Below are 25987 nucleotides of genomic sequence, written 5' to 3' on the forward strand. Positions count from 1 at the left end.
CCATTGCTTCAAAGGATTGAAAAGAACACAAAAGTCAATCCAAACCAAGAGAGGTTATATGAAACCCTCCAAATTTAGTCCATTGCTTCCTTAATTCAAGAGAACAGATTGAAAAAGGCAAGTTCTTACACAGAATTTTTACCACCAATGAATTTCTCAACACTTGAACATTGGCTTTTTCATTTTCCAATCAAGTTTGACAACATTAACATCATCATTTCCATCAAAAACTTCATTGAAATTAATTTTAATATCTATTTTTTTAATCCACACATTAGAACTATCCATTCCAGATGAAGAATTACCATCACCAATATCATTCATCAAAGGATTATTATCTTTGCAACCCGAAGAAGAAGCTTCTATATCATTAGGTTTAGGGACAAAAACCGATCTATTTGAGAATGACTTACTGTTGAAATCAGAAATAATTTCTTTTCCTTTTCCTGATTCTGGAACAATCTTCTTCAAGGATACCACACCTCCCTCTCTGATTATCAGAGGAGAGTTCATAAAATTGCGAGAAATGCTGTGATTGAATGAAAATCTATCTTTTGAATCCAACAAAGTTGGACGCGTGATAGATAATAAGTTTGAGGTGTTCCAGTCATTCAAGAATGACCGACCACTTTCTTCCATCTTCAAAGTTGACACTTAAAAAGTTCTTCAAAATCTTTCCTCTTTTTGTGCAGCTTGTCTCTCCTCTCCTCTCCTCTCGTCTCCCAACCGAAGAACTTTTAAACGTGCATTATTACACTCTTCGGCAATCTGGAAAAAATGGCGCTGGTCTCAGCTAGCCGTTTCCGCTCTGCTCTCCTCCACCAACTACTCCAGTTCTCCTCTGCATCCACATTCGCAGCTGGTGGTCACGCCTTCGACCCGGAGATTCGACGGCTGGCCAAATTCCAGCGTTTCACCGACATCGAAGCCCTTCTTGAACCCCGCAAGTTAAATCTTCCGTCCGACTCTTCATCCCGCGAACCCTACCTCGCCTCCTTCATCATTGCTTACGCATCCGCTGGCATGCTGGACCACGCCGTCCGCACCCTTGACGAGCTCCCTCGCCTTGGCTCCTCTCGTACCATTCTCTCTTTAAATGCCCTTCTCTCCGCTTGCAACCACTCTAAAACCCTTTCCACCCGTGTCCCTGACCTCTTCTCTAACCTATCCCGCTACCACTCTCTCTCCCCTGACAAGATCTCCTATGGCATCCTTATCAAATCTCTTTGCCTTGCCCGTGACTCCTCTAAAGCCCTTTCTGTCCTCAAAGAGATGGATAACAAAAGGATAGAGATCACCGCAATATCCTACACAACCATTATGGATTCCCTATACAAGGAAGGGAAGCCTGAGGAGGCCGACCGACTCTGGAAGGAGATGCGCGCCAAAGGAGTTGCACCAGACGTGGCTGCCTATAATGTTAGGGCCATGTACTGGGCGGTAAATGGGGGCCCGGATGATGTGCTTAGGCTGATCGAAGAGATGAAGGCTGATGGGATGGAACCTGATATATTCACTTATAATTACTTGATGACTTGCTATTGCAAACATGGGCGGGTAGATAATGCGAAGAGGGTATACAGGGAGCTTGGACAGAAGGGATGTGAGCCCAATGCGGCCACTTATAAAAATTTGCTTTATTCCCTTTGCAAGAATAATGATTTTGTGGGCGGACTTGAGGTTTTTGAGGATTGTGTAAAGCACAGGAGGGTTCCGGATCTTGGTTCCGTGATGGCCCTGGTGAAGGGGTTGATGAAGGATTCCAAGATCAGGGCGGCAAAGAGGGTGGTTACCGGCCTGAGAAAGAAGTTCCCTGAAGAATTTTCAGGTAGTTGGATGAAGCTGGAGAATGTAGTTGGGTTGAGCAATGATGAAAAGGTACCTGAGGTTGAAAGCTAGCTTGAAAGTTTGAGAATAATTTAATATTTTTTAATATTGTGCTTTCTTCTTAGTGATTTTCAGAGCAATTTTACTTCAACTGTTAATGGATCAGTTTATCTAGTTGTTGTTTGGTGGAATAGCAATGGTTCTAATTCGCTTTTACGTTAGATGAAATACAATAATTTTATCATCAGGTTTGGTTTCATATTGTGTATTACCAGTTTGTTGAATTTGGTCTCTTTTCATTAAAGTTCTAGCTTCTTTTTAGAATGGAACACCTATGTTACTGTCATGTATAATAATGGGGTATCTAAATGCTTACCACAAAATGTTTTTGTATTCTCATATCTGACACCTCAATTTTTATATTTACTTGCATAATTCTTCAATCTCTATATCACATACAAATACCACTCTTAATAATTTATTTTAAAATAAAACACATATTTTCATGCATATACTTTGATATGTTTTAGATACAAAAGTGACTTATAAGTAAGAAAGCACAAGATAAAAAAATATGCATTGATATCAACTTATAATTTAACATTGATAAAGAAACTCTTTTTTAAAAAAATTGCTTTGTGAAGATCATCAGCCATTTTGATTCTCATTTAAAAGTTATGGATTAAACTTTTTTCATATTTCACTTCTTCTGGAAGAGTTAATTTAATCTTTGGATCTACATATGCTATGTTTTAAATTGATTTTGGAGTTGTTTGGTTGTACGCAATACTAGCATAAATCAATTCAAATGCAAGACTTTTGATTTTTTTTTTGTTTAGTTGGAAGAAAAGCAAATGCAGTGTAAATTTTAAATATATTTACAATTTTTCTTTAGTTTATTTTCAATGTATTTGGAATTTTCTAATTTGGATGAATTCCAAATATAGCACTTGTGAAGTGCCACTAGTCATTGCCCATCGGCGCCACCAGTTATTGCCTGTAGGTACCCATCTCAATTGTTAGCAATGGATCCTGCTGTCAGCATAGATTGCAGACTAGCTATTATGGTGACACTCAAGCGTACACGCCGTTTAAGGTAATAAAGTCATAAGAAAATATCTTTTTCATGAGGAATCAGCTGCTATCCTTACAAGTTAATTACTAATTTTGTAGATTACTTAATTTATCTTAAAAGTTTAATATTTGTTTTATATTCGGCAAGAATAAATAAAACTAAAGCAATTTTTTATGATTTCTTAATTTTATTGTGAATCTAAATTGATGATTGATGTTGTAACTTTGTGCATGTAGATTTGGTCTAAATAATTTTAATTGTGAATAAAAGCATTAGTAATTCTTCATCTCTATCAAGCTTGTTGGAATTCAAATAAAGTTATGATAATACATACTCTATGATAATTACTTGATTTACTGCATGCATCATATCTCTTTAATGATTCCAAAACTCCAAAAGTTCAAATAACTATATTTTCAGGATTCTGTTCAAGTTTCCTTGATTGTTACATAATGCTTCTGTTGAGTACATAGATCACACTAAATTTTAAGTTTGTGAATGACCAAGACACAATTGAATAAAGATTGGGGAAATAGGAAACATTTACTTGCAATGACGAATATAAACCGAATATATTACATATAACACCAATATCAAATCATATATTTAGAAAACAAAATAGCTATTATGTTGCATATTCAACAAAACAAAATTCACTATTGTCATGGCAAATCAAAACAAAAGTATAAAAAGTTGGAAAGTTCAAACCCAAACCATCATTGTATTCAAGACTCACTCTTCTCCAAGAGTTTGCTTCTGATCCTTCTTCCAACACACAAAACATTTAGAAGCACACTCACACACTAAAAGAACATATAAAAAAAAGAAAGGAAGAAACCCTAGGTCATATTCCTACACCTCCACAACGCTGAGGTTGTTCGGTGTTGTAGCGCTGCTCCTAGCGATTTGGTGCTTCGTCAATGGGTGATCGGTCGTTGCGGCGCCAAGCTCTTTATCTTGAATCTTAAATTTAATCCTTCAGATGTTGTAAGGTCTAGCGCTATGGCATTTTATTTTATTTCTATGACATTTGATTTTAGTTTTGCGCTGCCAGATGTGTGTCGTTACGGCACTGTCTTCTTTGATCAAAAGAGGAATATGACCTCCTCTTCTTTGAGATGCTCATCTTATTTGCTATTTGATTGAGAGAGAGTATAAACATGCTCAAAGCTTAAGAGCTTTCGGTGTGCAGTGAAATATGAACCCCTTAGCCCCTATATATAATAAGTTGCAATGTCGTGATGTTGCACAAGGCAGTGCTGTGAGACTATCTCAATAATTTTCTCCTAACCAGTCAAAATCCCAATTTCAATTCTCACTAAAATTCTGTGAAATGTCATTATAGCATTGTGACACTAGGTTAAGCAGCATTGAGACACTTCACTTTGGGATTCTACAATGACAGTTTTTGACTGGTTAGTACTGCAACATTTAAAACACGTCATAACACTATTGTGTTGTAAAATGCAGCATCGCTATGCTTCACCAGATTCAATGAATGTATATACTAATGTTGCGACACTAAGATGTATGGCATTGCCATGTTTTAGGAAAATATCAATTTCATATAAAAGGGACAATGTTGTGGCACTGTAATGATGAATGTTGCGCTGTTGCACAGGATTCTCATGCAAATAGGATTTTTCTTGGTACTTCTTCCTATATATATAATAGCACAACATATACACTCACAAGTCCATAAATTTACATAAATCACAAGCACATAACATATGTTCTTGGAATGTTTCCCAAGCATCACTTGGTTTTATAGTCTTTAGCCTGACTATGCTAAACTTTACTTTAGGGCTGAGCTAACTCTAGGGTCATCCTAAGGCAGTTTATCTCTCCTCCTAGATTAAGCTTAAGTCTCTTTCCATTTGCTTTGAGTTCTTGGGCAGTTTTCCTATCCTCAATTTCAATTGCATCATAAGGATACACTTTGATTACAGTAAATTGTCATAATCACTTGGACTTCACCTTTTCAGAAAATAATTTCAATCTTGTATTAAATAAAATCACTTCCCATCCACGAGCAAATTCCCTCTTAATTATCTTACGTTCATACTATATCTTAATTTGTTTCTTTTAAATTCTAGTATTTTCATAAGCTCTCAATCTAAACTCATTCAGTTCATTTAATTGTAGTAACCTTTTTGCTTTTGCATCCTTCAAATTATAGTTCATCTTCTCTGCTTAAGAAGCCTTATGTTCTAACTCAATGAGTAAATGATAGCTTTTTCCCATATACTAATTTCTAGGAAGACATTCCTATGGGTGTCTTGAAAGTGATCATATAATCCCATAAAGCTCTATCTAACCTTAGCGTCTAGTCCTTTCTATTTGGATTGGCTGTTTTCTACTAAATCTTTTTTTATCTTTCTATTAGTTTTTTTAGCGTGGCTACAAGTTTGGGGATGATAAATAGTAGAAGGCATGGTGGGGACATTTTCTCAGTAACTTCTTAAATATCTCTCAAGTTTTATAGACTGTCTTATTATCTAATTGGGTTAATGATATGATGTTGTTGTTAAGTTTGACAATCTTGAAAGGAGGAAAAGTTTTTTACTAATAATTTTTGAGCTAAGTCATTTCAAATGATAATAAAGCATTGGGGCAAGGAGTTTAGGTATAACTTAGTTCTGTCTTTGAGAGAAAATGGGAATAACTTCTAATGACATCATTAAATACTCCATTATAATTGTAAGTTGCACATATCCCCAAAAAATTGATTTTGTGTAGTTTAAGTTCCTCTACAAGGGATATCCCCCAAATAAAAATTTTGTGTCATTTGAATGATGGTAAGTTTAAGCTCAAAATTATTTGTGTGAATGTTAGGTCTATTAATACTTTGGTGGATTCTATCTACTAATGAATCAATATAATATCTAAGTGGTTTGGGTTGATTATCTTTGTTGATTTGATTAGCTATAGATTCTATTTTTTTACTTTTCTTGATTTTTTAATTTTTTTATAGAAATTTTCAATTTTTGAGTCAAATGGTTATGCGAACCACTAAGTATCGATCCTACAAAGCAATCTATTGGTTCCATCGGCTTTTCGCTTGAGAGAGAAAGTTCGCAGGAGGTTCGAATTTTGTTTTGCGTGGGCTTTTTCGGGTTCGGTGGAGCCGGCGCCGGAGGATGCCGGCGTTTCTTTGCCGGTGTCCATGAATGCCTCGCGTTCTTCTGGCTTCTTATGAACTACTGGTACGGTTTCGAATGGAATTGTGATTAGAGAATGGTCAAGACCTTCGAGCCGTCAAACTTTTGTTGAGGGTAAGGGGAAGAATGTTGTGATGGAGGACATGACTACTAAGAAGGATATGGGGGAGAAGAGAAATCCACGTTTGGCTGTTCTTGAACCTGTGGCTTCGGATGATTTAATTTTACGGGTTAATAATTTTTCCGGAGTTCTTGATGTGCATAAGGATCGGAATGTTGCTAAGGTTCTGTCGTTGGTCGTTGATCAGAAGAATGATGAAAATTTGATTGACGGTGAGGGTCCTGTAAAGGTTTTAGAGAATTCTGAAATCTTGAAGGTGTATCCGATTGGTAAATCTTTTCAGGAGAGTAATGGTGAGATTGCTGATGCATGGTCGAAGCCAAAGCATATCAAGATATCGTTTAACAGGGATCAAGCTGAATTTTCTGAAGATGGAATTGCAGTGAGGTTAAATTCTGAAATGGAGGCAAAGAACTCAGAGATTTTAAAAAATTCAATTGTAATTAAGGTATTGGGAAGTAATGTACCATTCTCTGTGTGTAGTATTGAATTGAGGAGGCAATGGAGCAAGTATGGTGGTTTTCATATGACTTCAATTGGCATGAACCGGATATTATGTTCGTTTAAAACGAATGAGGTGGTAGAAGAAATTTTGAATGGCGATCCGTGGTATGTGAGTGGATTCATTGTCGGTATGGACAGATGGTCACCTGCTTTTGATCCAAATTCGTTTAAGGGAATTTCCGCTCCAATATGGATCAGACTCCCGTGCTGGCCACTGTATTGTTGGGATAAGGATAATTTGGCGAGAATTGCATCTTGCTTTGGAACCCCTATGTACTTAGATGGTAATACTTTTCGCTGGGGAAAGCGTGAGTTTGCTCGAATTTGTGTTAGGATTGATTTGGAGAAAAAGTTATTGAATGGTGTTTGGGTAGATGGCTCAGCTGGGAGGTTCTTCCAACGTGTGGAGTACGAGAAGATCGATCTTCTTTGCTACCAATGTGGCAAAGTGGGCCATGACGTTATTGCCTGTTCGGAGAATGTATCACTTGGGATTCAAGATCAAAAGTTGAGGAAAACAGATGCAGCTATTGATGAAGGTGATAAGGCAGTGATTGATGGAAAGAAGTCAGTGATCATTTCAGAATTTGGCCCTTGGATTCATGTCCATTTCAAAAACAGACGGGTGTTCAATAGTAATGCTACTAATAGGAGAGTAATTGGTGATAAGACTAATGCTGGGAACAGAAGTAGTAACAGCCAGAGTGTTGCTGTTCGGAAGGAAAATCAGTTGAAGAAAGTGGTAGAGGTTGTTGTTAAAAACTCTGTCCTAGCTTCGGATATTTGCCCAGGTTTTGAGAGAACAGAGGGTATTAAACCTCCAGAAGTTCAGTTAATCAATAGATTTGCTGCGTTAACTGATTTCAGTGAAGAAGAAGACAGAGGTAAGATTGAAGAAACTGATACAGCAAAGGAGAAGGATATGAATGTTACTGATATAGATTTCATGCGTATGGGTGGGGGGTCTCAAAGTGGTGCTGCTAAAGTGAAGTTAGCCAAGGAGTTGAGATCTTTAGGGCTAGTTGAACCTGATTATAAGAAGAAAAAGAGGGATGGAAGGATGAATTCCATCAATGGGGAGAAATCCCCTTCAATTGTTTAAATGACCTCTTTATTGTTTTGGAATTGTAGGGGGGCAAGGAAGAAGGAGGCCTCCTTATATTTGAAGGAAGTTGTGAGAGAACAAGATGTTTTTTTTATTGGTTTGATGGAGACCAAGCTTTCTAGCATTGATAGAAGGGAGATTGATTGTCTTATTGGGAAGGATTGGGATTATTGGCATCATCCTGCAGTTGGTACCTCTGGAGGGATTCTTGTGTTATGGAATAGGTTGTTGGTTTCTTTTGATGTAAAGGAAACTTCTTCTTAGGTTATTGTTGGTAACCTTTTGATTCCTAACTTGGGAATTTGGAAAGTTGCTACGGTATATGGGAGTAGGTGTTGTGGGGAGAGGAGCAATTTATGGAAGCATCTTGAGAAATGTATGGAGGATTCATTTCCTGCCATCATTGGAGGAGACTTTGATTGTATCTTGAATAAGGAGGAGAAAAGATGAGGTAAGAGGTTCTTGTTCTCTAAAGGACCTAAGGAGATGAAAGACTTTATGATGAATTTAGATTTTCATGACATTGGGCACATTGGACCAAGGTTTACTTGGTGTAACAACAAGGAGAGGACCTCTCGGATTTGGGAGAGGTTGGACAGGTGCTTATTGAATTCATTTGCTATTCAGAAGCTTCCATTAGCTGTTATTAGACATTTGGCTAGAGTGGCCTTTGACCATAGTCCGATTGTTCTTAAATTGGATGCTAGTGTGCGGTTCAAGTCGAAGGTTATCAGGTTTGAAGATACTTGGAGGTCGTACCCGGCGTGTAAGAGTATTGTTTATCACTCTTGGAAAAAGAAGGATTATGGTGATGAAAATATGATCCTACAAAGGAAGACTAGTAGAACGTTAAGAGCATTATTTTTTTGGAATAAGAATAAATGCAAAGACTTGAACAGTTTAAAAGAAAAGCTGAAAGGGGAGATCCTTGAACTTCAAAACAAGGAGGCTTTGGGGGAGAATTGGTCAGCTGAGGATCTTCTGTTGCTTTGAAATAAAGTTCATGAGCTTAATGTCACTTTAAGAAGATTATCTACATGGTGGAATCAAAGGGAAAAAGCTAGATGACATGAAGAAGGAGATACAAATTCCAAGCTTTTTCATAACTTTGCCATAGCCAGAAGGAATGGAAATCGGATTAATCAAATTAAAGATGAATTCAATAAGGTTTATGATGAAGATGATCAAATTGAGAAGGTTTTTAATCAGTTTTTTGAAAAGAAATGGAAGCATAGGATCTGTGATTTAATGGGTTGGCCGTTAGCTACAGAAAGCAGGTGGTTTCAGCTGAGGAAATTGCCTTGCTTAATGAGGATTTTTCCGTGACTGAGCTGCAGTGTTCGGTTTTCCAGCAAGGTAACAATAAGTCTCCAGGTATGGATGGGGTTACTTCCTCTTTTTACAAAAGTTATTGGAGTATTGTGTGGGAAACTTTATGGAATGCTATCAACAGCTTCTTTAAATCCAGTCGGATGTGCAAGGAGTGGAAAGATACCATGATTGTTTTGATTTCTAAAGTCAAGAATCCTATGTTTCCGGCTAACTATAGGCCAATCAGCCTTTGCCAAACTAATTATAAGATTGTTGCTACCATGTTAGTTAATAGATTGAAGAAGGGGATTTCCAAGATGATTTCTGAAGAGCAAATGGCTTTCATTACTGGGAGATCTATTTCAGAGCATTGTCTTTTGGCTCAAGGGATTTTTCATAAGTTCAAGATGTCTAAGAATAAGAAGGGGTTGATGGCTATAAAATTGGATATGGAGTAAGCGTATGATAGCATGGGATGGGCAACTCTTCATCAAGTACTTAAGTGGTATGGCTTTCCTTCTAATTTCTCTAACCTTCTATTGGAATGTGTTGTAGATGTGAGGCATTCCATTATCATCAATGGAAAGAATTCTAAGTGGATTAATGCTCATAGTGGGTTCCGTCAAGGTTGTCCACTATCACCATACCTTTTTATTATGTGTTCTCAATTGTTGTCAAATTCCATGGAGCAAAGGGGGCAATCTCTTGGTATTCATATTTCCCCTAGAGGTCCAAAGATTACACATCTTCTTTATGCTGATGATGTGTTAATCTTCTCTCTTGCATCTATTGCCTTAACCAAGGTAATGAAGACTATTGTGGAAGACTTTTGTAAGTGGACTGGACAAAGAGTTAACTTCAGCAAATCTCAAATTATGTTTGGCCAAGGTGGTTAGGTACCCATTCAGGAAGAAGATTACTAAAGTGCTTGGCTTCAAAATGGTTAAGAAGATGAAATACTTGGGTGTGAAGATTTCTCTTAGAAGACCCAAGAGGGCAGATTTTCAGGAGCTTATTAGTAATGTTATGGATAGGCTTAATGCTTGGAGTAAGAAGTCCCTTTCTTTGGGAGGTAAGCTCACTCTTGTTGAAAGCTCTTTGCTTTCTATGCCAAACTTTTTGATTACTCATTCGTTGGTTCCCAAGAGGGTGCTTTATGAATTGGAGAAATTATGTCGAAATTTTATTTGGCATAAAAATGATGGTAATAATGGAATGCATTATGTTGCTTGGGAAGAGATTTGCAAACCAAGGAGTTTGGGTGGGTTGGGTTTACATTCTCCTTTGCTTAGAATTGGATCTCTTAGATCTAAATTGGCCTGGAATTTCATTCAAAAGCCGGATTCATTGTTTCATAGAACAATGAAGTGTAAATATGGGGGTGATGTTATGTATGAAGCCCAAAAGAAAGGTTATTCTAGTGCTTGGCGCATTTTGTTGGATGGAGGAAGACTTTTGAAGAATGCTGTCAGATGGAGAGTAGGCAAGGGTGACAGGATCAGTGTTTTAAATGATACATGGTTGCTTGATAAATGCATCAACCGGTGGCCAACCTATGTTGACTGTGAATTCCTGGAGGGTGTTACTGTACAACAGCTCTTAATGGAGAATGGTGAGTGGAACTCTTCAGTTTTACATAGGGCTTTTCATATTGATTTAATCATACCGATTAGTCAAATTCGTATTGAAAACGAGGAGGATAGGATGGAGCTGCTGAATTGGTGTTCGGGGAAGACCGTCTCTGCTTTGGTTTATGAACATTCTGTGTTTTACAGTTATGTTAATGAGGAGATCGGATTCTTCAATTGGGTACTGAAGCTGAAGCTTAACAAGAAGGTTGAGATATTCTAGTGGAGGCTTGGTAAAAAAGCAATTCTAACTAATCTGTTCTTGAAGAACCGCAGGTTATCTGATAATGCTTTATGTGCTAGAGGCTGCCAATCTAATGAATCTTATGAGCATATTATGGTTCATTTCAAATATATGATAGAAGTTATTATGAAAATGCTTGAATGGGGTTTTCATATACCGGTTTTTCATTTGCTGGATAGCTTCTTACAGGAGTTGAAGAATTTAACAGCCAATAATCTTGGGATTGTCAGAGTTTACTGCACGGTTGTTTACCTTTCTTGGAGGAATTAGAATGAGGTCAAGCATGGTAAGGCTGCGCTTTATTCTTAGCTACTTCAATTTCTAATCCACTTCTTACGAGCTGGGGCACTAATCTCCTTAGGGAGTTTCAAAATTCTTGGTGCCCTCCACCAAAAGATTGGATTAAGGTTAATGTGGACGGTTCTTTGCTTAGCTCTAATCAAGGTGGAATTGGTGGCATCTTTAGAGATTATAAAGGCAGGTTCATCAGTGCTTTTGGAAAGAGTAAGTTACATTGGGATATAGCTCAACTTGAGCTAGAAGCTGTTCTAACAGTGAGGGAATTTCTTAGCAAGTGTATGGTGGATTGCAAAGGGCTGATTATTGAAAGTGATAATATCAATATTATCAAGTTTATTCAAGATTCATTGAAGAAGAATAATTGGCGTGTGGATAGGTGGCCGACAAATGCTTTTTAAATGATTTTAATAAAGTTGTCTTCCATCATGCCTTTAGAAGTTGTAATAAGGTAGCTAATTGTTGTGCTACTATGGCATTGGAAGCTAGTTTCTACTTTGATAGCTATTCGGTGGAGAACATTCCATCCTTGTTGTTTAAACTAATCAAGGAGAAATGTGATCCTTTTATTACTTGTAATTAATTTCTTTGTTCTTAATGCAATTCATTGCAATTCTTCAAAAAAGAGTCAAATGGTTATGCGAAAAATATTATCTACCTCACATACTGATAGCTAACATCAATAACAACAAACACTTCACAAAACAAATCAAATCATAATAGAGCAGAAAATGATTTTAACAATAATTAGTATAATAAAAGTTTATAAATAAGCTCACAACAACCAAATTGAAACACAATTTTACCATAATTTTACTGGTATCGTAATAATACAAATGAAAGGAAGATTAAGTTAATGATCTTAAAATTAGTATTAATTTAGTAAAGATAAGGCGTCCATTCTCTAACAATGGCACCAAAAACTTTATCGAACATAATGATGAAACACAAGTGCACGTGTCGTTTCAAGTAATAAATTAATAAAAAAATATAATTTCCATCCAAAATCAGTTGCTATCCTTACAAGTTAATTACTAATTTTGTAGATCACCTAATTTATCTTACAAGTTTAATATTTATTTTATGGGGCTAGAATAAGTAAAACTAAAGTGCTTTTTAAGATTTTATAAATTTATGATGAATTTGATTTTATTATTGAAATCGTGACTATGTGTGCAGATTTGGTCAACAAAATTTTAACTGTGAATTATAGCATTACTAATTCTTCTTCTCTGTCGAGCTTATTGGAATCCTAATGAAGTTATGACAAGATGTACTTTATGCTAATTACTTGCTTCACTACATGCACTATATCTCCTTGATTCCAAAACTTCGAAAATTTGTGCGTCTATATTTTTCAGGATTATTTTCAAGTTTCTCTGATTGTTCTAACACGCCTCCATCCAAGACATCACACTGAATTTTTAAGTTTGTGAATGACCAAGACACAACTAAATGAAGAATGGAGAAATATTAAACAATTACTTGTACTTTAAGAATATAGACATAATCTGCATTACACAATACCAACATTAAATCGTAAATTCAGGGAAAAAAAAAGTAGCCACTAAGTTGCATATTCAACAAAATAAAATTTACCATTATCATTTCAAATAATAAAAAAAAAAGAAAGTATACAAGGTTGGAAATATCAAAACCGGACAGTAACTAAATTCAAGACTCACTTTTTTTCCATGAGTTTGTGTTAGGCCGGTTCATCCTGAACCGGCTTAGCCGGCCCAACGGTCGGTTCAAGTATACAGGAGGCGGAACAAGTTCGCCCGGAACTTGCCGCCCACAATAGTGTGCCCCACTTGGAGCAATTTGTGGATAGAGGTTTGGGCGGCTAGGGTGAGAGGAAAATTTTGAATTAGGGAATTATTTTATTAATAGGATGGCTTGTTTAGGGTTAGGGTTTTGCATGATTATTGAGTTCTTTGAAGTTTTCTCTTGGTGTTTTGGGCTCCAGAACTTTTTCTAGAGATTGGGAGAGAACAATCCTCCTCTCGAATTGAGGATCAGTTGTATCTTCGCTTTGTGTTTGTTTGCTTTGGATTTCCATAATATAATCCATTAATTTTGGATTGTTTCCAGCACGTTTTTGTGTGTTTTTCTCGCTGTTTTTATCAATTATTGCTAGGGTTGCTTGTGAACTCAAGTATTTCCTCTTGGATTACTTGCGAACTCAAGTATTTCCTATAAGTTTGCTTCTGTTCCTTTTTCCAACACACAACATCTTTCAAACACACTCACGCACTAATATAAAGTATAAAAGAGAGGAAAGACAAAACCCTCCCAAACTCTCTCCTGAAGTCTCCCGAGGAAATCCTCTTAAAGCCATCTCACTCTGAAGTGAAATTGACTATTTATATTTTTCCCAAACTTATTGAAATTTTGATCTTTTTTTTTTATGAAAATGCAAAGTTGCATTAAAATTAAAAGGAAAAACAACCTAATACAAACTAGGAAATAAGAAACTAAATGATCCTTGATGAAAAGGATCCTTATTAAAAGCAATTTTGTTATCATTAAACCTATTAATTTGAAATGAAACCCACTATTTTCTATTTTGAAACCGTTGAGATGCACGGGATACCAATAATTTGAAACAACCCGAAGGTTGATTAGTATCCCAGAGTTCCCATCCGGTTAAAGAATAGAATGCAGTAACGATCCCATAAACAAATATAGTAGGTTTAAAAAACAAAAATGCCAAAAGAAAAAAACAGCTATAAAGGAAAATCAAAAGAAAATTACAAAAAAATAAGACATTCTCAAAATACCTATAAAAACCAAAGATAGGTATTTTAGAAGTCTTTTCCAAATACAAATTCTGTAATAACAAGCAAAATAAATGGAAAATTCTTTGATTAGAATTTCCGTCTTCATGTTTCTAACGACTTTGTAAATTGAGATGAGAAAATCTGGTATCATATTACTGAAAGGTTTTGAGAAGAACTCTTCAAATCGTTCTTCACTTTGTGATCAGCAATCCTCCTATTTTGATCTTTCACTGGTCCTAGCCCTTGTAGTTCTTTGAATAGCTTGGGTTTAGAACCGGATAGCTCCAATGAAGTACTTTTTTTATCCTTTAATAAAAAAGTTTTATTGAATTTCAAACTGATTGTAGAAGAAAGAGATATGGAATTAGAAAAGCCATCTCTTAGTTTATCATTATAAGCAGATAATCCCGAAATATTATCTGTATTAGGAGTCAAAACCGTGACCTGCTCCTTCTCAATCTTCTCCATAATAGCCTCCATCGTTTGTGGGACTTGAAAATTCAAATTCTCAGCAATCTTAGGAGTATCCGTTGGAATAACAGAATTTTGTCCAGCTGGATTTGTTGGGAATAAATCCGGCTGAAGCTCCTCAACAGCCTTATCTGCCTCCATGCTTGGTGGGATTTCAAAATTTGAATTTAGAGATCCCGAATTTTCAGCACTGTTATTTTTGAACTCCGTAGAACCTTCCTCATCTATTTGAATTACCAAATCAACTTCAGTAATTTCATCTCTAATTTCAGGAATCAATGAACCAGCTTGATTGTTTTCAGTATTTGTATTTTGAGCTATATCCGGCTTAACCAACAAGTTTGAATGAAGGCTAACAGTACCTTCTTCTCTTTCCTTAATTTCAGCATTTTTTTTAGCTGTCTTCAATGTATGGCGTTCTGAATTTGATCCACCATAGCTCCGGCGAACTGGTTGGAATTCTGAACCGTGTTTTAAATGAGAAATCCCTCTTAACACTTTTAATATTTCTTTTGGATTTGAATTTAACGTGCATCCAAGGTCCGTAAGACCTATCTTCAACTAATAAAGTATCTTTGGGAACTTCCTTGTCAATTAAATATGGCTTTTGAAAACCATTTGGACATACCACATCTCTATGTCCAATTCTTCTACATTTGAAACAGATAGAAGATAAATTCTCAAATTCAAAATTTTGATAAAATTTGCCATGCATACCTTCAACCCAAATACCACAAGGGAGTTTCGAGTTCAATTTTACACGAAACACATGCTCTAGTGAATTCCCTTCTCCCCCATCTAAACATATTGCCATTCAATAATAAAGGAGTCCCTATACTCGAAATAATTCTCGTAATGTTGGTTTCGTCCCAACAGTGTAATGGCAAGTGAGGAAGACGAACCCAGAATTTGGAAGAAGAAATTCCATCCAAGGAATAAGGAGAAAAATTGGGAGTCCATTTATCTAGACCAATGACAAAACCTCCCACATACCACGGACCTCCATTGAGAACTTCCTCCATTGCTTCCTGAGATTGAAAAGAGCACAGGAACCAATCTAATCCCAGAGAAGTAATATGAAATCCTCCAAATTTACCCCATTGCCTCCTTAATTCAAAAGCACAATTTGAAAGGGGCAATTTTTTGCGAAGGATCTTCACCACCAAAGAATTTCTTAGAACATGAACATTGGATACTTCTTTTTCCAAGTCAAGTTTAACCACATTATCATCTTTATTACCTTCAGGAATTTTAGACGAATTAATTTTAATGTGTGGTTTTTTACTCCACACATTAGAATTATTCAAATTGTGATAGGAGCCACCAGAGGTGGGAGCCTCAAAATCATTTGCTCTAGGGATCAAAACTGGCAAAGATGAACTAGACTTATCAAAGCATCCAATACTTCTTTTCCTTTATCACTTTCCATCAAAGCTTTTTCCTAGAATCCAAACCTTCCTCTCTAATAACTAGAGGAGTGTTAAAAAAACTAGAAAAGCTGCGATTGAATGTAAACCTACCTTTTGTATCCAACAAAGTTGGACGCGCGGTAGATCTAAGGGAATAGGTGTTCCGGTCATCCAAGGATGACCGGCCACCATCCTCCATTTACAAAGAATGTAGCCGAAAATCTCCTTCCAAATCCTTCCTGAAATTGTGGAGCTTCTCTCTCTTCACCCTGCCTTGAAAGTTATTTGGATAGTAATATTTGGATTGAAATTTTGATCAGTCAGACCCATAATGTAAGTTTTTTTATTCCATTATGATTTGGGTTTTAATTATCATATTTATTTTTTACATTTCCAGAAAGTAAGTTGTTGGCTTATTAGTGGTTTTTGATATGTAAATCCTTAAATTTTTTTTTTTGCATAATTTAAGTGCATCACATCATAATGTTGCATGAAGAAATCAAATTCTTAAACCATTCTGCGTCAAATTAGTATTAGAGCTTATTTTTATATCATGTCAACTAAATGTAGGACATACTAATTGGGTCAATAAAAATATAAGAAATGATGTAATTTTAACATGATAGGATAAAATTTTACTTTTGATGAACACAATACAATATTTTTGAGGATCAAAACCATATTCTTACACTTGATGATAGATATGATATTAGAAAATTGTTAGGGTGGATTAATAATTTGGAAACTTTCTTTCAAAAGTACTATCTATATGATTCCTAAAGAACTGAATGTATTAAATCATAACTAGTGAGTGACAAGCAATCATTTTTGGTGAAGTGTTGTCAAGTCGTCATTGGTTGATCTGAAGTTTATAATTTTAAGAACAATATTTGATATTTGAAGGATATATGCATCAATTGGATGAGTAATTTAAAGATACTCCAAGTCAAATATGATTTGTTCGAGTATTATGCAATATTTAAAAGACTTGTAGCTCGACATGATTTATTTCTAAATTATTTTGTTATTATTATTTATTTTATTTTGCGTCTAAAGCGAGAAATTTAGGATGAACTAAGCTACTGTTGTTCACCAAAAAATGTAAATGAGGCTTTACACATAGCTTTAGATATTGATGAATATTACAATTATTCTAATTATACTATCATACTTTTGATTTATGCCCCTTCAAAAAAGTAATGCCATCTTTTTATAGCTTTATGGATGCATGCCAACATAAGAATCATGTATGGTTGAAGTTAGGGGTGCAAACGAGTCGAGTTGAGCTTGAGATAGGCCCAACTCAAGCTCGAATCGTGAGCCAGATTCCGAGCTTGAACTCGAGTCGAGCTCAGAAGTCCAGCTCGAGCTAGGCTCATTTAGCTGAAAAAACTCATTGAGCGGCTAGATTTGTGTCCCCTTTCGCCTGCATCACATCCGAGGTTCCGTTTGCGTACCCCGTTTGAGGTTCCTCTCGCATATTGTGTCCGCCTCTGTCTTGCGATCCATGTTCGAGGTCTCGTCCTGCGTCCGTCCCAACTGGCACACCTCCCGCGTATCGCCTCCGCATTGCGATCCGCATTCGAGGTCTTGTCCCGCGTCCTTACCCATCACCTGCATACCGCGTTCGAGCCTGATCCGTGTAGAAGCATACTTTCATTTCTCACCCGCATACCGCATAGGCGCGTACCGTGTATTCGAGTCGGCTTGTGCGTAATCGAGCTGAACATTAGCTGGATCGAACTCGTCGTAGTTAACGAGTCGAGCTTGAAATTCTGCTCGAGCTCGAGCCGGCTTTTTGGCTCACTTGCACCTCTAGTTGAAGTAGACAAGTAAAAAAATAGTAGTTCATGAATATTCATTATATTATTTTTAAATACAAAAAATAATTTGTAGTTACAAAATGAATATCCTTCTTATGATTATGAATTTGAATATCATGTTCATGAATCCGAACCCATAATTGATAAAAAAGTCAAATTGGAGTTTGAGTAAAAAAATTTAACATGAGATTATTTTTGAACTGTAGTTCCTATTGGAGATTTAACCTATACTTGAATATGACAATGAACCAATTATATATGATGAAATTGATGAATCAAATAAGCAATTTGGAAACACATTTGTTGATTAATTATTCCTTGATATTTTAGTTATATTGGATGATCATACCACTGTGGGCTATTTTTGTTCATGATTTAGTAACATACAAATTTATTGAACAAATATTATGATGAGAACAAAGTCATATCAGTATTTTAGGGAATTTATTAATAGAGAAAAGCTTTAATAGAAACATGTGATATAAAAAGTCCATCTATCTTATTAATCCTGAAGATGAATAATTTATCACAAATAATTTTTAAAACATTTGGGTTATTTTTCCTTAAATGGATTGTTTGTCCATTTGGAAAATTATAAATGTGTAGCTTGTCTTTTTGTACTTTTATTAATATTTCACTTTCTATGATTTAGTTGTAGGTCGTTGATAGCATCTCTTAGGACATATATTAGTACTTTTGAATTTATATGATTTGCAAAATCTGCATGCATTACATGAGGATATTTGTAGAGAATTGACTATCAACTTTGGCAAGTATAAACCTTTTACTGATGTACATGAGATATATGAGATTTAAACATGGTGATAAAGTTTTGATGCATTTAAATTCAAAAAATTCTTTCATTAGAAACGTTAATGAAATTAGATGTGAGGAAGATGGGCTATTTATAATTTTCCCATACATTGAAGGTAATGCCTACATATTAAATTCTAGAAAATTGTAGTGTTGATGGAACTATCAATTCCTTGGATTTTTCTTCTCTTTCAGTTTGTTTTTTGTGAGTCCACAGTTATTCCATTTAATTTCATGCAATACATTTCTGATGCTATTTAGTCTGATGAGATTGTGTTTATTGTTGATAATGAATTTTAGACATATCTTGTTCACAAGCGAAATAGGCATGCTTGTAATGAATCATAAATTATTTAGCAGGAAACTCAAAATCCATGTCTTGATTATTGATGAATATTAAATGCTAAATTCTTAGGACAAATTTTTCTAAGCTAGGCCATATTTATTGAAAATATTCATGTTTTTGTCATTGCAACAACAACAACAACATCAAGCCTTTATCCTACTGCATGGGGCTACATGAATACCTATGATGCACCGACACTTCTCCTCAAAGAGGCGTGCAATGTCCGACACCGTATCCGACACGACACGCGCCCGACACTCCTCAGACACGTGTCGGACATGCCGAAAACGTGTCAGATTAAAAAATATTAAATACAAATTGGACACGCGTATCCGACACGCATATCTTAAATATTTTATGATTTTTTTTAAATATAATTTCTTGTATTTAAAATTTTTACTTATTTAGAATATAAAAACTAAATTTCTTATTTCCTATCCACAATACCAAATCAATTGCCCGCACTTAATACACATTCATCGAATATTCTCATTTTCATTTCTCTTTGGCGAGTTACAATTTTGATTTCACAGTAATGTGCGATGTCATCTTAACATCGACGACTGCCGTCGTTACAACATTAACATTTCAAAATAATCTCCATATTAAAGTCTGACGCCGTCTTTACTTTGATGTTTGATACTAGCAATTTCTACACCCACAATTTGACATCTCATATTTGTCCAACATCTCAACATCGACGACCAATGGCCTCTCAATATCGATGATAAATGCTCTCTTAACATTGACGCCAAATATGTACTGCATAACATCAATGCCCAACTCTCGACAACATTGTTATGTCCTCTCTCGATGAATGATAAATGACACTAACGCCCGACTCTCGACATCCTAATATTAATCATTTTAAGTACAAATTCTAATTAAATGACTTATAATTTTTAAATTATACTTATTCAATTTTTATACACTATTTTTAAAATAGAAAAAAATTATAATACCGTGTCCAACCCGTGTCTGTCCTATATTTTCAATATTTGATGTATTACGTGTCCGTGTCGTGTTGTATTCGTGTCCATGTCTGTGCATCATAGATGAATACTATTCCTCATTTGTATCTTATTAAAAGTCAAATTCTCATTTAAATCTAATAAAGAAAGCTCATTTCAAATTCTCATATTTTTGTCATTGAAAGTGTCAAAATCATCACATCAAGGAATGATCTACAACAACAACAACATCAAGCCTTTATCCCACTACGTGGGGTCGGCTACATGAATCCTTTTTCTCCATTGTGTCCTATTAAAAGTCAAATTCTCGTTTAAATCTAATAAAGAAAGGTCATTCCTAATATTTTCTAACCAAGTCTTTTTAGGTCTACCCCTACCTTTCTTAACATAAGTCAAATCTAATACCTCTACTCTCCTAACCGGGTCATCGCAAGGCCGCCGTTTTATGTGACAAAACCATCTAAGGCGACTTTCTCTAATCTTATCTTCTGCTGGAGCTACTCCAACCTTTTCACGTATATGCTCATTTCGTATCCTATCTCTAAGGGTAAAGCCACTCATCCACCTGAGCATCCTCATCTCTGCCACACTTAACTTAGTATTATGGTTCTCTTTTAAAGGCCAACATTCGGCACGATAAAGCATTGCAGGCCTCACTACCATCTTATAGAATTTTCCCTTAAGTTTGAATGGTACATTTCTATCACATAACAAGCCCGATGCATTCCTCCACTTCAACCATCCAACTTGAATTCTGCTGATAATATCCCCATTTATTTCACCATCACTCTGAACAATAGATCCAAGATATCTAAAACGTGTACTCTTATTAATGACTTGATCGCCCAAAGTCACAATCCCCTCACTAGGTCTATTACTACTAAAATTACACTCCATATATTCCGTTTTAGATCTACTCAAGCGAAAACCTTTAGACTCTAAGGTTGACCTCCATAATTCAAGTTTACCTTCAACTCCCTCTCTAGTCTTATTAACAAGAAGAATATCATCAGCAAAAAGCATACACCAAGGTACATCCTCTTGCAAATGTCTAGTGAGAACATCCATGACTAAAGCAAAAAGATATGGGCTTAAGGCTGATCCTTGATGTAACCCAACCGAAATAGGGAAATACTTGGTCAATCCACCTTGTGTTTGAACACAAGTAATAGCTCCTGCATACATATCTTTAATGATTTGAATATAGGCATTATTGACTCCTTTCTTTTCAAGAACTCTCCTTAGCACTTCTCTTGGAACTTTATCATATGCTTTTTCTAAATCAATAAATATCATATGTAGATCCTCCTTATTTTCTCTATATTTCTCCATCAAACTTCTTAATAAATGTATGGCCTCCATAGTCGACCTACCCGGCATGAATCCAAATTGATTTTGAGAAACCATTAGTATCATGCCGCAACCTATGCTCCATAACTCGCTCCCATAGTTTTAAAGTATGACACATTAACTTAATACCTCTATAATTCGCACAATCTTATGCATCACCTTTATTCAAAAGGAATGATATGTACAAATTTAATTCATTTAATTTAATTAGTTTGTTTATTTTAGTTTATACTTAAAGTAGTTTGTGACATGCATGTTATTATGGCATAGAGAACATATGCATTTGCTATTTCCTCATGATAGGGTGGCATTGAGAAAAGATGCCTAAATATATTGTTTGTTATGAGATTAGATTTGTTTGGTTTTTATATGCTATTAAATTGTCTTCAAGTTCTATCTACAATTCTTTTTGGTTGTCATATTTTGAACTCAAAAGCTTAATTCATAGAAGGCGAATTTTTTCAAGTCAAGCTGATTGATGTAGGACTATTTTCCATTGTTTATTGCACTGGGATTACACTAGCGGGATGGATATCTACTCTTATAGCTGTTATGAGGATGTTATTATGATTTTTATTGTACGGATATTCTTTTGCTTATTATTACAGGTTTTCAAGGGACTATAGGTGTTGTTGCTGCGTACGGTTTTTTGCGGGGTTTTTTAACTTTTATGGGATTGCCCAGGTTCATCTTTTTTTATGTATATGTAATGTGATAATGTGATTTTTTTAAAGTTTTGATTTTTGGGTAAGGTTTAAAGTCTAAACTTGAAGGTTATTTTGAATCAGATTAGGCTGATCTTATGCCAGCTATATCTACTAACCTAGATATATAGAGATCTTTTGCCAACCATATCTACTAACCTAGGCATAAGGAACCTATAAATAGATATTCTAAGGCAAATAATATGCTATCTTTGATTTGATATTACTTTTTTTTTCGAATTCTTAGTCTTATGTATGTAAGTTGGATGTGCGGTTTATTCGAGTATGTGCGACACAAATGTGGCTACCTAATTCTAAAGGAAGTGATCCCGTTTCATAAGTGTGAGAGTTGAATTTCTTTTATTATGGAATTGATTTCTTGAACTACTTGTTATTTGCTTGTTAATGCCAGTGATATATTTCAAATTTGTAACTACCAAAAATTTATTTATGGTTATTTATTTGTTCATTGCATTATCACTTGAGTTCTAATTCTTATATATACTATTTGTACTTAAAGGATGCAGGCTATTGCTTTAGTGGTTTGTTATATTTGAATTCTTAATTTCATGTTCATGATTTACATATATTGCATTATCATATTGGAGACCCTGACCTTGAACCATCTTGTATCAACTTACGGGCATCTTCTCTAACAAATGGGGATAACTTCATATTCTTCTTCCTCTTCTTTTTCTTCTTCTTCTTCTTCTATGGCTGCTGCTATTGCTATTGCTTTGGAGAGTTGTGGATTGCTTTGTTTGTGGATGACAAATGAGGGATATTGGCCTAGTTTTTTTGTGTTTTTTAAATACTTAAGTTTCCTTTCATGATTTACCTATATTTCATCATAATAATTGCATTAAGAAACCATAATATTTAACCATCTTAAACTCACCTTCTTGTTGGAGGGTTGTAGATAATTGTGCTTGTAGTGAAAAATGGGGTAAGATGGGATGGAAGCTAGGGATGAGGATGGAGGGCTAAGTGGGTGAATGGAAATAGTAAATGGGAATGCTAATATTGGAGTTGGGGTTATACCTACAAGAGCAAAAAGTGAGAGGAGTGGGGAGATGAGAACAAGGAAAGTCTTGATAGGAAACACTTGTAGATCTCAAGTATTTCCTATCAATCTTCGGAAAACAGTGAGAATTCTTCTCAAAAATCCGCACAAAATCACAAAAACAGTAGATAATTTGTATTACTTAATGAAAGGGAAATGGAAAATAGCAAGATATAATTGATCCTCTATTCGAGAGGAGGATCGGTCTCTCCTAAATCTCTAGACGCTGCTAGAGCCCAAAGAAAAACTTAAATCTAAGAGATCTCAAATTTTAGCCAAACTCAGGATGCCCTAACCCTAGGAAAACAAACTATTTAATGCATACAAATCAAAAGGAAATCCCTAAACAGTCCCTACATTCAAATTTCCCTCTTAATTACTAAAAAAAATTTTCTATTCTGCTCCCGCAAAGCTTAGGGCTCGCGCGACATCTGCATAAGGCGGAACTCCTCCGCCCTTTTGCGCGCTGGTTCGGTCCCATCAGACCCGTTGGACTGATCTAACAATACTCCCTCCCAATGATTCACCTTGTCCGCAAGGTTGAAAGACGACACCCTCCATTTCTTCTTGATCGTAAACTGTAAGAACCTAAAGAGTTCGATCCTTACACCTGTGCTCTGAAGTATATCTCTCATCACATCTGAACAGATCCCCTTCGTCCTCTTCTTCTGTAATTCTATTTCTGTGAGCTTCTTAAAGTTTTCCCTAAGTCTTCAAATTTCCCTCTTAATTACTAAAAAAAATTTTCTATTCTGCTCCCGCAAAGCTTAGGGCTCGCGCGACATCTGCATAAGGCGGAACTCCTCCGCCCTTTTGCGCGCTGGTTCGGTCCCATCAGACCCGTTGGACTGATCTAACAATACTCCCTCCCAATGATTCACCTTGTCCGCAAGGTTGAAAGACGACACCCTCCATTTCTTCTTGATCGTAAACTGTGAGAACCTAAAGAGTTCGATCCTTACACCTGTGCCCTGAAGTATATCTCTCATCACATCTGAACAGATCCCCTTCGTCCTCTTCTCCTGTAATTCTATTTCTGTGAGCTTAAAGTTTTCCCTAACTCTTCCTCCGGTAATTTTCTCATTCGAAGTCTCGCTAAGAGTACCCAGTGTCGACTCCTTGGGTGCCAGAAAGGTGGTGGTCCTATTCGGACATCCTGAGCTACTCATCTTGCTCTCCAGATGCTCTGATCCTCCACCAATTGAGCTAGCTCTATGGCCTCTCCCAAGTCATGATGCCTCATTACTCTAACTGCTGCCCGGATCTCTGATGTCAGTCCCTTCATGAAATTTCCCTCTAGCATTGTCTTAGGAAGGCGGTCCAATTGGATAGCAAGGTATTCGAATTTCTTCCGGTTCTCGGTCACGGAACCCCTCACTGTGTCAAGGCGAATAATTGCTTGTAGAAGTCTCCTCCCATGCCAGTTCGGAAGCGTTCTACCAAACAATCCTTGAATTCTCTCCAACTCTATATGGGTCGTCGCATGTCCCTTCACTGATACAAGACAAAGCCTTCCCTTCCAAACATAGGCCCGCTGCCGTCAGTCTCTCCTCCTTTATTAACCTATTGACGACGAAATATCTTTTTACCTTGTAGATCCACCCGTGCGCATCCTCCCCCTCAAAGATTGGCATCTTCAGTTTCCTCACCCTCGGGTCACACCCATTTCCCCTAAATCCTCCATAACCCCCCATTCCTCGAAGAAGAGGTGCTCCCCAATTGTCACGATCTTCCCTCCGACGATCATACCCAAACCCTTCATCAAAATTCCCTCTTCTTCTTTCAAAATCAGCGCCCCGACGATCGAAATCATCCCCTCTCCTTACAAATTCAGCACACCTTGTTGCGTACCCAATGCTCATCTCCTCCCTAGAAAGTGGTTCTAGAGGAGGCATTCCGTATTCTCCCTCCAGGAACTCTACTTATGGATTTTTCCTTTCCCTAAACGTTTTAGGATTCTCATCTCTTCCATGGTTGCCGGTAGTTTCTTTTGCTTCCGATGTCACTGGTTTGATTTTAGCTTGAAGCAATTTTTTCTCAACATGTCTTCCACTACGTCGAACTTTTCCTCCATCATTTCATTGACAGATTCAATTTAATTGTGAAAATAAGCAATCTTCTCCTCAAAATTTGCTTCGAGTTGCCCAAGTTCTTCCTCCAAAACTTCTAATTTTCTTTCGGCCATTTGTTTCCCTTTGATCGACATGCTCTGATATCAATTTGATAGGAAACACTTGTAAATCTCAAGTATTTCTTATCAATCTTTAGAAAACAACAAGAATTTTCCAAAAAATCCGCACAAATTCACAAAAACAGTAGATAATTTGTATTACTTGATGAAAGGGAAACATAAAATAGCAAGATACAATTGATCCTCTATTCGAGAGGAGGATAGATCAATCCCAAATCTCTAGACGCCGCTAGAGCCCAAAGAAGAACCTAAATCTAAGTGATGTCAAATTTTAGCCAAATTTAAGATACCCTAACCCTAGGAAAACAAACTATTTAAATCATACAAATCAAAAGGAAATCCCTAAACAGTCCCTACATTCAAATTTCCCTCTTAATTCTCTCAAAAAACTTTCCTATTCGGCTCCCGCAAAGCTTGCTGCTCACATGGCATTCTCAGGAGGCAGGATTCCTCCGCCCTTTTACGCGCTGGTTCAGTCTCGTCAAACCGGTCTAACAAGTCTTTGGCCTTTTTTGAGTAACAATAAAAGAAAAGACAAGACAAAAAACAATGTCAAGGCTATTTTTTGAAATAACTTGGAATTATAATGTAAACATGAACTTTGATATTTTGAATATTTTTTTTTTTGAAAAAGCAAATAACTTGCATTAAAAGAGAAACGAAACTATTACAAACTAGAACCCGATTCCTCCTTTAACAATTGCATAAATGAAGGCGGAACCTTATTAGAAGATAAATCATCTCAAAGAAAGTTACTCAAAAGAGCATAGTTAGCACATAAATTAGCCAA

At 36.1% G+C, this 25987-nt stretch overlaps 1 protein-coding gene across 8 annotated transcripts in view; it reads left to right on the top strand.

Moving 5' to 3' along the window:
- Positions 1-629: 629 nt before the first annotated feature.
- Positions 630-25987, top strand: part of LOC110102429 (pentatricopeptide repeat-containing protein At4g36680, mitochondrial) — a 42371-nt gene continuing 17013 nt past the window's right edge. For 3 of the 8 annotated variants that reach the window (XM_028695274.1, XM_028695273.1, XM_020830766.2), the window contains exons 1-2: positions 631-1878; positions 2831-2923. In XM_028695274.1, the coding sequence (XP_028551107.1) occupies positions 778-1878; positions 2831-2923 (1194 nt within the window). In that variant the 5' untranslated portion in view covers positions 631-777. Of the gene's footprint in view, positions 1879-2817; positions 2924-21847; positions 23141-25987 lie in introns of those variants that run through there. The other 5 variants (XR_003700891.1, XM_020830767.2, XM_028695272.1 and 2 more) reach the window with 5 other exon arrangements.

The sequence above is a fragment of the Dendrobium catenatum genome, unplaced genomic scaffold (assembly GCF_001605985.2).
Source record: "Dendrobium catenatum unplaced genomic scaffold, ASM160598v2 fragScaff_scaffold_621, whole genome shotgun sequence".
NCBI classification, from domain to species: Eukaryota; Viridiplantae; Streptophyta; class Magnoliopsida; order Asparagales; family Orchidaceae; genus Dendrobium; species Dendrobium catenatum.